Source organism: Plodia interpunctella, chromosome 13, assembly GCF_027563975.2.
Source record: "Plodia interpunctella isolate USDA-ARS_2022_Savannah chromosome 13, ilPloInte3.2, whole genome shotgun sequence".
Taxonomy (NCBI): domain Eukaryota; kingdom Metazoa; phylum Arthropoda; class Insecta; order Lepidoptera; family Pyralidae; genus Plodia; species Plodia interpunctella.
Genome location: NC_071306.1, coordinates 8,723,294 through 8,741,471, shown reverse-complemented (window position 1 = coordinate 8,741,471; position 18,178 = coordinate 8,723,294). Strand labels below are relative to the sequence as shown.

The 18,178-nt window shown below is 35.8% G+C and overlaps 1 protein-coding gene across 2 annotated transcripts in view; it reads right to left on the bottom strand.

Annotated features, from left to right (window-relative positions):
* Window positions 1-18,178, bottom strand: part of Frl (Formin-like) — a 68,031-nt gene that overhangs the window by 11,349 nt on the left and 38,504 nt on the right. For both annotated transcript variants that reach the window (XM_053753730.2, XM_053753731.2), the window contains exons 2-10: window positions 12,168-12,338; window positions 5,591-5,670; window positions 4,480-4,619; window positions 3,891-4,114; window positions 3,218-3,466; window positions 2,677-2,820; window positions 2,226-2,342; window positions 1,541-1,669; window positions 108-219 (exon numbers count right to left, since the gene is read on the bottom strand). In XM_053753730.2, the coding sequence (XP_053609705.1) occupies window positions 108-219; window positions 1,541-1,669; window positions 2,226-2,342; window positions 2,677-2,820; window positions 3,218-3,466; window positions 3,891-4,114; window positions 4,480-4,619; window positions 5,591-5,670; window positions 12,168-12,338 (1,366 nt within the window). The remainder of the gene's footprint in view (window positions 1-107; window positions 220-1,540; window positions 1,670-2,225; window positions 2,343-2,676; window positions 2,821-3,217; window positions 3,467-3,890; window positions 4,115-4,479; window positions 4,620-5,590; window positions 5,671-12,167; window positions 12,339-18,178) is intronic.

Below are 18,178 nucleotides of genomic sequence, written 5' to 3'. Positions count from 1 at the left end.
TTTTTATGTAAACTTACTTATTTACGCGGTCACTTCCATGGTTGACCATTGAGCGTCAGAGCCCAGGATCCGCTTGTTAATTAAATACAGAACTATTCAATACTTACTAGATGCCCCCCTGGGCAGTGACTTGGTAAGTGATTCCAACTCCTGCACCTTGGATTCCAACATGGATTGTCTGTTTCTGGAGTCTTGCTGCGCGCGACGTAACGTTGACACCTGAATGTACCAAACAATACAAATAAGCAAAGGACTCATTCTTAGGAACAGTAAGGCTGCCAGGATCGGCCACAGTGCGTTAAAATTTCATACAATTGTGCTGTATACGTTTTGGATATGCGTTAGTTGTGCACGAGTTAGAAGTGAAGGAAGTGTCTTCAAAAGACTTAAAATCGCTGTTTGCTACCATTTCTTCAATTCGATAGACTTTTAAGTAAATTTTTGACGTCAATAAGTGATGTATATTATCCTAAGTCGAATAATAAATAAATATACCACGGTGGCGCAGTGGTAAGATTCTTGCCACTGAACCGAGAGGTCCCGGGTTCGATCCCCGGTCGGGTCATGATGGAAAATGATCTTTTTCTGATTAGCCCGGGTCTTGGATGTTTATCTATATATGTATTTATTATAAAATATAGTATCGTTGAGTTAGTATCCCATAACACAAGTCTCGAACTTACTTTGGGGCTAGCTCAATCTGTGTGATTTGTCCTAATATATTTATTATTTATTTATTATTTATATATACAGGGTTACTGGTATCTAACGCATAACCTTCCAAAGGCACATAAGGTACATAGAGACTAACATCTTTTGTTCTACGACTTTTGTCTAAACGCAATAAATACAAAAAAAAAATCCTTTTTTTTAGTTCGTCGCTACATAACGCTATTGTACTGTCTCGTGTTGCTTGGCTATTACATAGAATTAAGATGTGTAGAATCGCAAATTTGATTGTATTTTTTTATATGAAAAAAAAAAACTACTAATCACGAAAAGTCGTAGAATAAAAGTTGTTTTGATGAACCCAAGTAGTCTTAATGAGATTTTGCGCTTGATACCAGTAACCCTGTATATAGGGACAAATCACACATATTGAGTCAGCTCTAAAGTAAGTTCAAAACTTGAGTTATGGGATACTATAATACATTATAATATACTAGCGGGCTGCCCCGGCTTCACTCGGGTAAAACCATAATAAAAAGCCTATGTTACTCCTGAAGGGTTTGTCTACGTGCCAAATTTCATCAAAACCGGTCTAGTAGAGTTTGAGTTTTTTCATTACAAATAAAAATACAAATATTTTCTATTTAGTACAAATTCGTATGTGAGTAAAAAACCCGTTTTCCGTGGCAATTTTGGGAAATCCCTTCTTAGTGCTCCCCTACACTGTCCTAGGAACCTACACACCAAATTTCAGCTTTCTACGCCCAGTAGTTTCGGCTGTGCGTTGTCTGATAGTCAGTCACTCAGCAACGCAAGAGTTTTATATATATATATATATATAGATATGGATTGGTAAACAAAATGTTCCGACCTCCTCGACGACCTGCCGCCGCGCCTCCGCCAGCTGGTCGCGCTCGTGCCGCGCGCACGCCAGCTCCGCCTCCAGCGTCGCCAGCTTCGCGATCGCTTCTCTCTCCAACGCCGCCATCCGTTCGTGGGCCTTATCGTGTAAAAAATTATTTTAAATAAGACATTAAACAATTATTGGATAAAAAGTAATTTTATCTCACAAAGTGATAAGAAAAAGGTAGGTTGCAACGAACACAGATTCTAATTTTATTGCTTATCACAAGTTACATAGGTTGGTTACATGCATAATTTGATAGTGAAGTGACACCCTGCAAGGGCACAGCAAACATACAGGCCAACTAGAACACAATTTTAAATGTTACACTATTTATCATTGTGTTAACTAGAAAACATGACTGGAGTGTTGTAGGGTTCAAGTGTGGCGTGATACGCGATTACTTGTCTTTCTAACGTCGCCATTTGTTTTTAGGCATAAATAAAAAAATATTTTTTTGAAGTTAAAATTTTTACCATGTTCTTAACGAGAAAACATGACTAGTGTTGTACAGCTTGAACAACACTCTAGTCATCTTTTCTACACACGCACAGAGCTCTTCTCTTGACAGATCAGAAGTTATAATATAGCAATATTGTCCCTTTAGTGTTTTTTTTATTTTTTTTTTAAGTATTACTAAATTAACACATACATGTCCCAGTTCGTCCTCCAGTTCGTTGACTTTCTCGAGTGCGGCGGTCTTTGTCTCGCTGTCCTCCATCAGCGTGGCCACATCGAACACGTTGTCCAGATACGCTGAGATTTGCACCTGTTAAACAAAATTTAATGTATCAATGAATTTATTTTTGATAACACACATTCACGGCTAGGGGTTTCTGCTTGCCACGATCATGACAAATTTCACTCGCTGTCTCAATATAATTGTCCGATTTTGATGAAATTTAAGGTTTGTAGGGCATCAAAATCTGTTCAGTCGTTTTTAAAATATTCACAATTTTGTAAAAATGTATTGCGTTCTCGAGGTCTAAGTTCGCGGCGAACAATTAGTACATAACATTAATACATCACTCTATTAACGCAAGCTTAATTTTAGGATTAAGTTATCTTGTTGTATCTAGTTTAGAGTTATCTTCCTAACCAACCTGTAGGTCTTCGCTCTCGCAATGCCGGAGCCTCTCCAGATAGTCATCAAGCTTGAGCGCCGTGAACTCGTATTGGAGATGCACCCTGAAATTCATATCCTCGACCGAGTGCACTATGATGTTCACAAACTGCATACACGCCACCTGAAAATAAAAAATGGTCTAGAAACCTTCGCGGTTGAAAATCCTCCTAGCGTGTTATAAGAAATGCAGCGCGATACGCACGGGACCTTTACAATGATAATTCTCGAACCTATATCTACCGAATATAACAAATGTTTTGTTACGACATCAAACAGAATTATTTCTAATAATGTAAATAAATATATTAGGACAAATCACACAGATTGAGCTAGCCCCATAGTAAGTTCGAGCCTTGTGTTATGGGATACTAACTCAACGATACTATATTTTATAACAAATACATATATAGATAAACATCCAAGACCCTGGCCAATCAGAAAAAGATCATTTTCCATCATAACCGTCGGGTCAATTTAGTTTCTATTTTATATACAAAATAAATATTCTCAATACTCACCATAAATTCAATATGGAACGAATCGTAATTCATGAAATACTCCATGAGCGTATGGAACCTTCTGGGCTCGCCGACCACTTCTTTAAAGTTGTCAAAAGCCGACAGTATGATCTGATGCCCGCCCTTCACCAGGCATATAGCCGCTAGCAGTTCCAAAACGAGAGCTTTTGTTCGCAGCGAGTGGTGGACTAGGGAAAGGGCTATGCTGTTGATCGCTTCGCGGTGTTGGATCACCATATTGAAGCCGTACTGTGAAGAAAAATTAAATTACAATTAATTGTGTTGAGAAATATTGTCAAAATTGCCGCTATAGAAGAAATTTGTTAAAAATAAATTAATTTTTACACATAACATTACATACCCGTCGTTTCTCATATTTTGTGATGCCAAAATATAATTTACAAAGTGTTTTATTTTTGTCATTTTGATACCACGAACCATGAGAAACAATGAGAAACTGTGAATGTTTAAGTAAATCGGTAATTCTTTATTAATCATACCAAGGTTTCTCATCTCATATTGTTTGATTAATCAAGATTTCTCACCCTATTATTTTCAATATACATGTATATAAAACACCAAACGCCTATCTTCTAACAATCAAAGTAAAAAGCAAGAAATCCGAAATGGAAATAATCATAGTATTTAAATTTCTTATATTTAGGTACCTCACCTTATTATTCATAATAGCCCTCATACACATGATGCAGACGTGTATATCATCTGTGGATGCGCCCATATTAAGCCTCGCGGCGTGTCTAGTTCGCCTTCTCGCCACCGCGGGGCTGGCAGCACCGTCTTCGGTATCTGATGACCTCGCTCGTCGCCTCCACGAAGCGTTGAGAGTAGCACTGGGGTCTGTTGGCGCGCTGCAATCGGATGTCGTTGTGTTGGCACCTGGAATAAAAACTATTTATCAAAACATTTTTATTGGCTTTATATAGTCAAGTCATATAGTCATTCAAGCATCCCAAATTTATTGCGAATTCCCCTCTATTACTGCGCCATAAAGATCCCTGCATTGATCTATATGCCTTGGTATGCGATCGACTGTACATGCTGTAAAATAATATTTAGAATTAAAATCATTAAAATGTCCAGCGATAACTCCGTCACCGATTCAAAGTCGGTAGTATAGAGGTATTAAATTAGTAAACATTAGAATTCTTACTTGGCTCTTTAAATAGAAAATTTAATTCCAAAGACACTCACTCATTATGTTTCTCACTTGATATCAGCTCAAAATAATGTGTATTAATCACCTTGGTTGATTCCGTCACTGGACTGGCTCCGGGCAAGCGCTATCCTCTGCTCGTGCCGCATCATGCTCAGCCTGAAGCTGAGGTAGTCGATCAGCACGTCCAGACCCTGGTTCTGTTCGTTGAGAAACTCGCGAACCCATCTGTGAAGGACAACATCGTAAGATCAGTATATCAAAGTAGATATTTAATTACATAACTGCAAAAACAGTTTAAGAACAAGAAAATAATTACTACGTTTAAATTCATCATAAGTGAGAATAATAATGGGGTACGAGTATTTATTTGTAAAAATAAAATGAAATATCATTATTTTAGTATCTTAATAATTATATATATTCAAACATTTCGCAACTGCATTGTTCGATAATTATTATCTCGAATTATGGGGGATTCGAAGAAGCCAATTGTCAAATGTTTGAAACATAATGATTTTGACAACGGCAATCCGTCAAGACTTAATTACAAGATTATGAAGACATGAATTAATTGATCATTATATATGAGTATCAACTATTACATTGTAACTCGTAACCCAATCTCGAGTTGAAGGAGAAATAAAGACACGAGGTCCTGGGATCGATGCCTCACTGAGTATCATCTTACGAAAACTTGTCTTTGTATTCATGTATCATGATTTAAGGTCTAGATGTGCCAGAAGGTTTATATATGCAAATCTGGTAAAAATGTGTCGTGTCATTATGTAAAGGCATATTTCTGTAATCTGTTATGAAAAAATTAAACAGAACAAAAATAAAAACAAACAAGAAACTGTCCACATGCTGAATTTAACCAGTGGAACGTCACATATATTTTTACGTTTGTATCTCGTAGCGATAGAGACTTAAGGCACACTTATAGATAACACTTTATTGCATACAAAAATTAGAGACATGCCTACAAAGGTTAACTTTTTTGGTTTTTCTAAGCAAAGGAAGTATTTGAAATACAAAGGATAGAATGAGGCGAAATATTCTTACATTATCAACTCTATCGTACTCAATTATGGTTACTATACTCCTTGTATATATGTAATACTGGCTTGATATAAAGTTGCATATGTTGTGTTGACCCAATCTACTCTTTATTGACAAACAAAACTATGTTTACTTACTCTATATGATTGGTTCGTAGCGATATCTCCAAATCCCTTAGGACTTGGGTCGATGTGGAATCGCCCACCATTTTTCGTTTCTGCAACCAATTAAATAATGACGTTTAGTTTAGGAATATTAAGTGTTATGTTATAATAATATTACAAGGTTCGTATTACTATAATGTATTTTTTTTAATTTTTATCTCTAACTATGCAGACCCTTTACATTTTTTTTAAATTATTATTTATTATCATTTTAAAGACAATACATAAAAAAACAATACACATAATGCATTAAGCTAAAACCACAGAGGTTTGTTACGTGCCAATGCAAGAGTTACATGTTGATTTGAAACTTATAGTCACATCCCTCATACGTTGGGCTAACATAATTAGTGAGATGTTTCACAAATAATTTTAAATCTCAATTTCACAGGGACCTAAATAAAAACGCGTCAAACGCATGAAAGCGAGAAAAGAACGAGATGAAACAAAATAGGAAAAGTTTATTACACACAACTTGAAATTTTACTTCGCCAATGATATTCTTACAAAACAAAACTGCAGAAGAAAGGATGCAAGAATGTAGCAGTCATTTAACCCAAAGGCCCTTTGAATAATTAAAACGGCCCTTTTGATGCGTAGTCGGTGCTTTAAAGTAAAATTGGAAAGGCGACAATTACCTTTTAGCGTGTTCATTACGAGGCGCTGTTAAAATCGCCAGGTTATACGATGTGACACATAAAGTTTGACCTGACCTTACAATTGCGAATAAAAAGGGCTTGATTACCGGTAATGATAACAATTTAGTGACGTTGTAAATAGCGAAGTAATTGAGGTTGGTGTCGTTTGGTTTTTAAATCGGCAAGGTTATTTTCTTCTTTCACAGTCATGGTCAAATTAACTTTGTATGAAGTCTAAATAAACTTTAGTAATCTTCTAGGTCCCGGTTGCATATGAACGATTCCAAAATTCATACGCGAATTGCCATTAAATAATTTTAAAAGACAATTAAATAAATGGCTTCTCGATAAATGTTTTTACACAAAGATTTTTTGGATTGCAATGACATTAATTAACATACATGTAGACTGTAAGTGACATTTTATCTTAATTTAATCTGATGTCATTTTATAGTTTTTTTAAATATGCCATTATTAATATTTGCATGCTGACAACGGCTAAATAGGCTTGTTCTAAACCATTATGTGGATATTGTATTAACCTACCCTATTTAAGCAAATAAAAATGATTTGATTTGATTTGATTACGGAATAAATAGTTTAACTATGGGGACGTCAAAGTACTTCGTTGAAAACTGACGCAGATGTTAGAAATAATACACTCGATAAAAAATTATATTAACGATTTCCCGATACATAAAATCTATTTTACGACCTCCGTGGCGTAGTGGTCACGACGCCCGCCCGCTATCTAGAGGTCCTGGGTACGATTCCCAGCGCGTGCTAATAATTGTAACTGTGATCATTAATATTTGTCTGCGGTTCTGGGTGTGTTGTGCCCGTTTCAGTGTTTGTGTCCATCGAATCCACGATACGAGCTTAGTGCTTAGTGTGGGCCGTTGAGTGTTGTCCATTTATCTATTTTATTACAACGTAGGTAAGTATGTAGCTAAGCCTACATCCGGTAAACAAAACAATAAGACGCGAGACAACATCATCCGATTACAACTTTCCCTGTATTTATCTGTTTCTGCATCGTATTGTGCGCCTGCGCTTCCGACGTGGAGACGATACAATCTGCCCATTTCCATAATCGATTTTTCCACGGGCCAAATATAGTAGCTTTCTATATTTGTCCCGTGGTAAAAATCTATATCTAACAATCTACAGGGATATGTTATAAAAATTTACGTTCCGGTAGGATTGCGTTCCCCGAGCCCCGACGACATACATACAGCGACGGTTAGGAAGCTTAGGAAAATACTAAAAAAAAACACATCACGTGATTAATAGACCTTTGGATAGAAAGAAAGAAGTGACCTAAAACAAAACCAATATACGACAAGGTTTTTTTAAGTACTTTCGTTGATGAAGATGTTTTTTATGCTGTCTTTAGATCTTTTAGATAGTCCATCTGGCATGATCGACCAACACTGTTCGAATGAGTTTCTTTCGGCATTTCTTCTCAACAGCGGTCGTTCCGAAATGCTAGTAGTTTGTAGCATTGGTAAATATCATTTAATTTAGGATATGACATGTAATATGCCTATGAAGGCCTCATTTCTGAATAAATTATTTGATCTGAACGAATCTATGCAACTGCCCACAGCAATAATACGTGGGCGGTAATGTGCGGTGTTCCTCACCTTACCATCATGAGCGTTTTCATAATGGACCTGTCGTTAGGCATTGTAATGTAATGAGGTAACCGGTATGGGTTCCCGCCCTAGAATAGGACCACTAGATATCATGGCGAAGGATTTAAAGCCGTTGTATAAATGATATACAAATAAATTACCTTGTATTTAAAAAATTAACTGGAGTAAGTATTTAGATTTTATTGAATCCTGACTAATATTATAAATGCGAAAGTAAGTTTGTTTGTTGACTCTTCACGAATTATCTATTTAACCAATATTCTTGAAATTTTGCATACATGTAGTTTGGAGTATGGAGAAGTAAAAATTAACGCGGGCGAAGCCGCGGGCAAAAGCTAGTCTGGAACTAAATTAATACATTACAGCTTTTATAAATTCTTTGACAAGTAATAATAGTTAACTAACATTAAAACATAATCCCGTTACTGAAACAAGTAATGTTAATAGATTCGATAAAAAAATATGTACTTCAATCAAAGTCGGCCTGTTTCTGATCTGCAAACGACTCGCGATCACTTATTAATGCGAGCAAAAACTCATGCGCAGCTTTCGAACGCAAAAACAAGGAAAGAGATTGATAGACGAACTTTGGTGTTTTACAGCATATGATTATCAGCAGGTTATTTGAAAGCGAGGAGCTAGTGCAGTCATTTCCAGAATTTGGCATTTATCCTTACTAATATTATAAATGCGAAAGTAAGTTTGTTCCTCTTCACGCTCTATCTTCTCAACCAATCTTCTTGAAAATTTTGCATACATCTGAAGTATGGAGAAGGACATAGGGTACCTTTCATCCCGGAAAATTACTGTTTCCGTAGGAAATTGACGCGGGCGAAGCCGCGGGCAAAAGCTAGTTGATAATATTTCTGGTAATGATAATGATGATGACCTTTTATTCTTGCATCTGAAATTATAACGAGGTGTCGGATCAGGGGACTACTATGTAAATTTTAACTAAAAAATTGTATAAATTTGATTAACTACAAGTAAGCAGAAGAATTCGATTTCAAGCATGTGCATTGTGCAGCTGCAGGATCCGGTCCCTGATGCGACTAAAACAAAATATTCCTTCAATATATATCATTCTTGTCTTTTAAGTACGCGCGATTGTAAATTTTAAAAGTAACTTTTATATAGTTCAACTTCTACATAATTGGTTCAACGCACAAACATCATAAACAAAAGAATCTGGCTCAATCGAAACACGCATGATCTCACTCGATACGATGCGAGATGAGTCATACGGTGATTGAACTTATCGAGACATGTTACATCAGTTACGTCACTATCTATTATGATCACGCACAGCCGTGCGAACAACCTACGTTGTGTTTGTGACGCCTGGATTACGCTGTTTGGGTTTGTCCATCGGTATCGGTCATCATTTCAAAAATAGAAGTCCCTTTTCGCTTGTGTATCTTTATTCACACTAAAGACATTTTTTTGAAGTTCTATTCATTTATTGCTTTCTACTTTGTACAATACGGTATAGGTAATTCAACGATATAAATTACTTGGCATAGGCAGTACTGCGTTAAACATTTTGATAACCACTCGTGAAAAACAATTTTCTGATATAAACTTCATTGCAAGCAGTAAAATTAAGTTTTATACACAGATATAAGAACATTACATTGATGTAATTAGTATATTAAGTTCCTTTATCTGTGGTTTTATCATAAAAGTTTTATTATGTACGCTGTAAGGTTATTTTTTATACTACTGAGCAAGCAAAAAATAAATAAATTTAGTATATAATATGGACTAATCATAGATTTAGTTAGCCCCAAAGCACAGTATAAAACGTGTGCCCAAAGTAAGTTCAAAACTTGTGTGTGTTTAAAATGAAAAACGCTGCATCTTTACTAAGTACTGTTCGGCACATAAAATCGTATAGCTTCGCGATTACAGCTAGATCCATTATAGCTCATTACGCCATGTTTCCTACGGCCGATTGTCTCAGGATTGCAGTATCGATGGCTAGTGATATATAGACTATTGTGTTCGTAACGGTAACCGCTGCCCGCAGGCTGTGAACTATGGTACCGTTTTGTGGGACACGTTAACCTGCAGAATATTATTTGGATAGGAACATGCCAGCACTGATGTATTGTGGTGTACTGTGGAATTTGGTCTGTGTGGTGGTGGTCTGGACCACTGGTGTTCGAAAGGTCCGCTCGAAATACACATACATGAGTTTGTATACCATTCTGACTGATGTATAGTAGTTTTCATAGACCACCCCTAGCTGAATTAATTTATTTCTGACAGTAATGAGTTACATACATAGATATCAGAATTTACATATGTTCTGCATGTTGCGCCTTTAGGTTCACAAAATAAAGAAGAAGGAAAGCTCTGTAAGGAAACCGCCATAGTATGCTGCATTTCCACTAGTGAGAACTCTCATTCTTGTCTTTACACTAGATGGTAGTCGTATATCATGTCAGATGCCGTTAGGCGATTTGAATAAAATCTGACACAAATTAGCAATAACGCGTTCGAAAAGGCAAATAATATTTTCTTGGGCAACAGTCAACACTTGAATAGTCTTGAGTCTTAATGTCCATCCCTATGCGGGATCGATGCGTCAAAGCTTAAGCAGAATGGTCTGTGGTCAAAGCGCATCGCAACGTGGCAATTTTATAAAATAGCTGCGCCGCGGAGCTTCTCTCCCTTGGGAATTTCGGGATAAAAATAAAAAGTACCCTGTGTGTTATTCAAAGTTATATTCTACCCGTGTACACTTCATAACAATCCGTCCAGTTTTTGCGTGAAAGAAACATACACACATACATCCTCACAAACTTTTGCATTTATAATTGTAGGAAGTAATTCGCTTTTTTATTTTTTCTCCTCTACTTCGCATCTTTCTTTCCAGACCATTGACACGACATTTAGGCAGAAATAGTAATTATAATGCGATTTATATTTTAATACCTGCGCCCTGCCTTCCTCTTTATAATTGTGTAAGTGTTGAAGCTTTGCGAACCCTATTCCACCCTAATCTCATCACCAAATCTGACCAAATCAAACAGCTGTTCATAGCTGTGATATATTTATCATCATAATGACGGTTTGTCTATCCGTACACACAGAAAAAGCAACGAGAGTGAAAATGATCGCCCACGTGATAGATCAGATAATATCTGTGGGTGGAAAATTGGACTTTCAAGCTTTAATGTTGGATTTGGAAATTACATTCTAAATACGACGAAGACGTGTGGGCGAAATTCTTGGAGGTTTGTAAACAAGCGCACCATCCTGCGACTAGTTACGTGTTCTTTTTCTTATAGTGTCGCGTGAAGACTGACGATAGTTATGATTATCCTAGGTTTTAAAACTGCTGCACGGTGTGTGAGTGCCTGAGCACTCGAATGCAACCTATCTCTTGGATTCTTCAGCCTTCTTGAGATTGCTTATGACGAACTGATGTTGACTTTACTCTTAAGTCTCAAATATTGGTTGCGTGACTGGAAAATATTTACACCAACCACATTTATCAACTGCAAATTTACGTTACTTCACTTTATATGATACAATGTGATTAAAATTATGCAACACACTTCTATGTACTGTGTGCTTAGCTTAAGCACACAGTACATTGTCCAGATTTATTTCTACACACGGGTACATATCTATTTGAAAATGTGAGTTTACAGAGAAAAGTCAATAGATTTATTTAAGTTAGGATTAATGTTATATGTACTTACTTTGTATGTTTGGTTAACCAAATGAGTACATGAGATTAGTAGCTAATATTAACTTTCAACATGAAGTCGCCAATCAATAAAAGAAATTATATTTGTATCGAGTAAATATGGATCTGTATAAACGAAATTATTTAAAAATAATAATTTATGTCTGACCTAGCACAAGCACAGTGATGATCTTCCCTTACCGTGCAGACTGAACGCGTATCCATTAAAATTGTATGGAAATCAACATCAACGCAACGAATATACGCGTGCGTACACACGCATGCGTTAAAATTCTATACAATCATATAGCAAAAGTAGGTACTGCATAGGAATTAAGTGTGTATGGCTCTGGGTGTTATGCACAAAGCTCCGCTGCTCTGACCGTGTCATATCCGAGGTTATATTTGTGTTAATGTTGACATCGCGATTCGGCCCGACATAGCGGCATCTGTCTCGAACATTACAAACTTTGACACTGTTGTGTACAGCATTGTTCTTGTGCGGCAAATGTCAATAGATATATCTACTTACTTAATAAGATAAATCTACTTACTCTGTGACTCCTGGAGGCCTTAGGGTCGAGGTAGGTCCGCAGTTTATTGAGGTAGTGAGCCGGAGAATCCTTCGCCTGCACCATGTCCTGGTCGCAGATGATCTCCCACTTCTTCTCCAGGTCGTAGTTGCGCAGCAGCTTCGCCTTGTCCGGGGGCAGGTCCATTGAAGCCTGTAGGACAAAAGTTATCATCAATTTAATTCTGAATAAATGGCTAACACCTGACTAAAGGAGTAAATCTATAAACATTACACAAAGATGATTATGACAACGTTATTGCTAACTTATATCATTTGATTTAGTAAAGCCAGAAGCTGAAGCTATTTAAAATAATATGAACACAAAACATGAATATCCCATAAAAGTAGTCACATTTAGAAATACTGAAAGTCTAAACTGTTCCCGAACAAATATGGACAATTTTATAGGCTTCTTCGACGGTCATAACGACCGAAGCACAAAAGGTGTCGCCCAAACACACGAATAAATAAGGAAAGACCTGGTATATGTGCTGCTTATTCACGCGTACAATAGAATGTTGGTTGTCATGATGATAATTCAAACGTTGCAGAGCTGGGCGCCTATTCCGATGCTACAACGTAAATCCTACGCAGTTACAGTGAGCTTATAAAATCACGGTATGGGTGGCCAAAGACGTAATATCTCAAACTCCTTCGTATTTGTAGTTACTAATACACGTTTACTCGGCTCGCGAGTTGTGCTTTCTTGGCTATGGCCAAGGCCTTCTTTATGAATGGATATAAAATTGTTGATATTGAGTTGACTTCGTACATTCGTCGATTGTCACGAAGTGACACACGAAAGGGTTGTGATTTCGTAATAGGAGCCTGAAGCGTCTTAACAAGCATGGCGTCTAACGCTAGACCAGTTTCAAGCTTCCTTGTATACTGATGCCGGTAACGGTGCACAAATTTATCTTACAGAGCTGGTTTCCAAGGAATTTATTGTTATGTATTACGTACTTAGAGTGCAGTAAATAATTAGCGTATACGAAAATATACTTAAAGAACTAAAATACTTACAGATGCACAACGCCATAGCATAAAAATTGACGACGAACCCAGGGTGTATCCCTGTGGTCCACCAACAACATAGTTATGATTATAATTCAATTAATTTTATATTTGTTTAATCTGCGGCCATAAATTTATAATAACGGTCAGTTTATCTTATCCACAGTACATTATGAGATCACAGTGCGGATATTTATAAACGGACGCTTCACTTTATGCTTTCATTTTCACATAAAACGCGAAGTGTAATAATAACCCGCCGACAAGTTAATATCCGAGGCGAAGCGTAGCCACTAGATAAGTTACAAGTTTTCTTAGCTTTAAATAAATCGCCAACAGCAATTATGAGATTTTACGACTGCAGTACAAGTTTATTTTGTACGAATGTAATATAAAATGGAGTAATTTGTTCGGCAGTTTTTGAATGCTAGACGTATTCTATATTTATTTATACACTAATGGCTTCGCACGGACGAGATGAAGCACAAAGCATAATAAAAAATAAGTAGTAGGCACAAAGGCGAATTAATTCCTAAGGTAATTTCTCTTCCATCTAATCCTTTAGGCATGAGCAGAATAAGTAAAAAGTTACTTTATTTAATACTACGTATTGGTTAACGACCAATCATTTTCATTTTACAAAACTACAAAATGTTGCATCAAAATAATGCGCAAATACAATTGAGATTTTCCTGTAAATAAATATATATGTATCTACTATCTTCCAAATAGAAAAGCGATGTCTAATGTCACGGGTATTTCTATAACTACTAAATGGCTTCAACAACGTGCTTCGTAATTTTAACTTTTATTGAATAAATGATATAGTATGTAGCAATAACGAAACAGTAATAATTAAAATGCAAGAATGCACAAAAACACGCGTGGGCGTTGCCGTACAATTAGTGTTGGTCGATCAGGCAGATCCAATATTTGCAGTTAGCTGTCGGTCGTTCACCTGATGATGAGTAGTTTTTACTTAATACACATCATCTGGCACATTGTAAAGGCTATAGCGATCTCGATTTTGAGATTAGCTATATCATTTAGATGTGAAAATAGCCTATTTTTCTCACTACGAATTACGAATCTTTATGAATCACCCAATAATGGTCAATTTTTGTAGCAACGTTGCAAGTGAAATAATGCCAAGTTACTAAGAACGTTAAGATTTGGATTCAGCTTATTGAAATCGTCTTACGAGACGTTACGAGAGTATTAATGAAATTTCTAATTAAACAACTGTTTTGTTAGAAGTTCTATGATTAATGACTAAATTTTCTTTGGTTCGGTCGGCCAAAGCTTCAACATATTTATCACATACCAACTAGAATTTAAAATTTCTCAAAAGTGTTGGAGTCTGTGAAAAATTTGTGGGTCCAATGGAATGTAGTGTTGTTGTTATAGTCATGTGGTTCCAACACTTATTTAAAATGTCAATATATTACCGCTGCATTCAGTAATTTGGACCTTGCACGAAGCTGCACGCGTGGCATAACGCCTCAGCGTTATAATTGAGGTAGCCATCTATGATCTATGCTAATGCGGGCTGCATTACAAAGCATTTTGTACGACCCAAATGTTACTCACATCAAACATCATCCTTATTTACAACATTAGAAGTACTGACATGTTGATTGTTGATATTATCATCTTAATTACCTACAGCAGCATGACTTTCTCAAATATTTGCTATTTAAAGAATTAATAATTTATACATAACAAACAAGGATCGTAAACATTTGCTTTAATTAGAACTATGTTACAGTTGTTTGTGCCCATCTTTTATATTTATTTATTCATATATTTAAATATATTTATATCTCCAATAATTGTAGGACCGTTAAATAAACTAACATATAGCACATAAGCACATACATAACATATATGTAGTAAAAAAAAAGACTGAGAGAGAGAGAGAGAGAGAGAGAGAGAGAGAGAGAGAGAGAGAGAGACGTTTACTCAGGTAACTTGTCAATTCACAATTTATTTTTAACCTGATGCAGATGAATACGCATTGAAGTCTTCGGATGAGATAATTTTGCTTGACTTTTTAGAAAGTGTCATTAGTAAGTGGCACAAGTTTTAGTTAAATTTTCCAAGATGGTTCGCTCGCATATATGGTTGATATATAAATGTATCTACAAATAAAGAGATTTATTCCCGATATAGGAAAACATCTATTCAAGTCAATTCCTGTAAATGTCGGAGTCTCAATATGGTATCAGAATTCAAATGGCCTCTTCAGTGTTGCCCGTTCGGTTTTTCTATGCTCAGTATAGGCTTAATTGAGTTTTGGTTTTTATGAGCGGAAATTCCACAGCTTGTCAAAGAGAAGATGGTTGCAACAAACTAGAGGATTGCTGATAAAAAGGCTTAGTACCATATAGGTAGAAAGCCAAAGAATCTAGATTTTTTTTTCATTTGATGATTAAACTGTTTAGCTTCAGTTTTTGTTTATATTGCTAGAATTTAAACAGTTAAAACGCATGCACATGTTTGTCCGTGCAAAGATGCATTTTAAAACAAATATCTAACTATTAATTTTGTTTTAATATTTTCATGCTTAAGTTGGCTCTAATTTGACTCAAGGAAAATATCCTTGAGTTATCGCCGGCATCAGAACGTCATCTAGTTAACCCAAATTCGCTGTAAACAATAGCGTGACGGTCAATTCGCCATTGACATCACTAGTTAATTGACATTCTGTGCGGTTAACTGATTTGGCCTCAGCCAACGAGGCTAAAGCACTACTGAATTTGCCATACTGATAAGCTTTTAAATAAGAAGAATCATTTATTCTTCTTCGCATTTAAGAGCTACGTTAACGTCTATAAAGTAATAATCTATCTTGTGACAAAAAGTCATTTTTGTTATTTGTATTTTCAGTATGAAGTCGTTAGCGAAAACATGTTATATTATCAGATAAAATCTACAATTAAATGGTAAAAGCTTGCTCATCTCGTGGTCCTTTTTACATATGTTTGTGTCACAAACATTAATATGATGATGAATGCTTATTCTGTAATTTGCATCCATGGACCTCGCAATTTTCTTCATGATTAGAAATTTTGGCTCTTGTTCTTTATGTTGGAGTTGGGATACAATTGTTTTCCGACATAAATAATAGTTTTATACACAAAAAACGAATTACTAAACTTGTCTTTGACGCAGCAAAAAATTCAGATGCGACGTTGTCAAACTTGTAATGCACTAATTTCTCAGTCAGTCAAAATATATAAAAGATATCTTCGATGTTAGTACGCTTCATACTTAGCACATAATACATATTTTACATAAGGTTAAGAATAACTGTTAAGTTTCTAGGTGCTTAGTACTTTCACGGTTCAATTTAATTTTATTATGAGAATATTTACATTTACATAGAAACTGCTATTTTAAGATTTTTCCGTTTCACATTCTCCATTTGTAGTCTACTAAAGATACAAGACAATTTTTATAACAAATGGTTTCTGTTTGAGATTCGACCTTTGAGTCAATTGGTATCAACTTTTAACCCTGATTAAAAGCAACAGGCAATTTGATGAATTCGAAGTTTACTTTTTCATATCCTTAAACTAAGAATGTTTTTTTTTAAGTCGTCTAATTTGCACCAATAGTCCAAAAAATGGCATGTTTTAATCGGATGTTATCAAAATGTGACACAGTTAACTTATCGTAGGAAACTATCAACTTGGCATAATTGGGCAGAAGCGGCTAAAAATACGCATAAATTATACTTGACCCAAATCCAAGATGGACGGTTGGACAAAGTCACTTGTCATCGTCAAACGAGTGTGCCATTCTCATGCATACGATAACTCAAGACTTGGACTAGAATAGTTGGCTAAATTATAATTTACGTTAACTATATTCAAAATAATTTATTTCGCTTAACTTTAATCATGCATTTCTGTTAACAGGAAATCTTCTGAGATTTCGTATTAATGAAATTTCATTGAATTAATAATTAGGCCATATTGTGTCTTAATGAAATTTTAATAGCAGTTCCTATTGTGCTTATAGCTTCCATAATAGAGCTACTATTGAAAAACAATCAAAGTAGTAAAGTATAACGCTAGTGCCCATGCCGAATCGTGCGCAATCGTGCATCGTCTAGACTACTACAGTATTTTACAAGGCAAGCTTCTTCGAAGATTCAATAAGAGAAACAGGACTATCGTTTCATCATCATCTGTCTCCCTCCTCCGCCTCCCATGATCCACTGCTGGGTTTGGGCCTTTGCCATCTTCGTCACTCTCATGTATTGTGTCTAAATTGCTATTGCTATTTTGCTTTATTCTAATCTGATTGCTATTATACGGGTTGTCTAGTTAATTAGGTGCTGGTAATATAGAGGCAGATCGATATCAAATTGGAAAGCGAGCATTAAATTATTTACGGCTGTAGAATCTGTGGGCTTTGTAGTGTAGCGTATATTGCAAAGTTTATAGTCTATTAGTTGTTTATATACTGTGGAGGATTTTAATTGAATGTAGTGTTTTTACTATTTTATGTGTAATATTTTTATCACGACGCGACTTTAAAGCTATTTGTATCTTATTTATTTGAAATTACTTAAAGAGTCATAGACTAAGAAATTTTATTTGTACAACGGATCGTAACTGAATGATCATCATCATTTTTAACCTACGTCGACGTATAGGCTTACCTTTTTTCATGCCACTTTTTACGGACCTGTGCCAGTCTTTTCCATCGCTTTCAATGTCATCTTACAGCGGACTGATGGTTTATCAACTGGTCTCTGTCTCGGCCACTATTCCGTCACTGTTTTGGTCCATCGATGGTCTTTTCTTCAAGCCAAGTGTCCTGCCCATTTCCACTTTAACTGCGAGATTAACCTACGAATCTGAATTATCAGGTTCAAATTGCATTTCTGACACATGACATAAAATGAAATAACGTTTAGCCCATAACTTATGGGCTAAACGTATAAATTTATTATTTTGTTATACA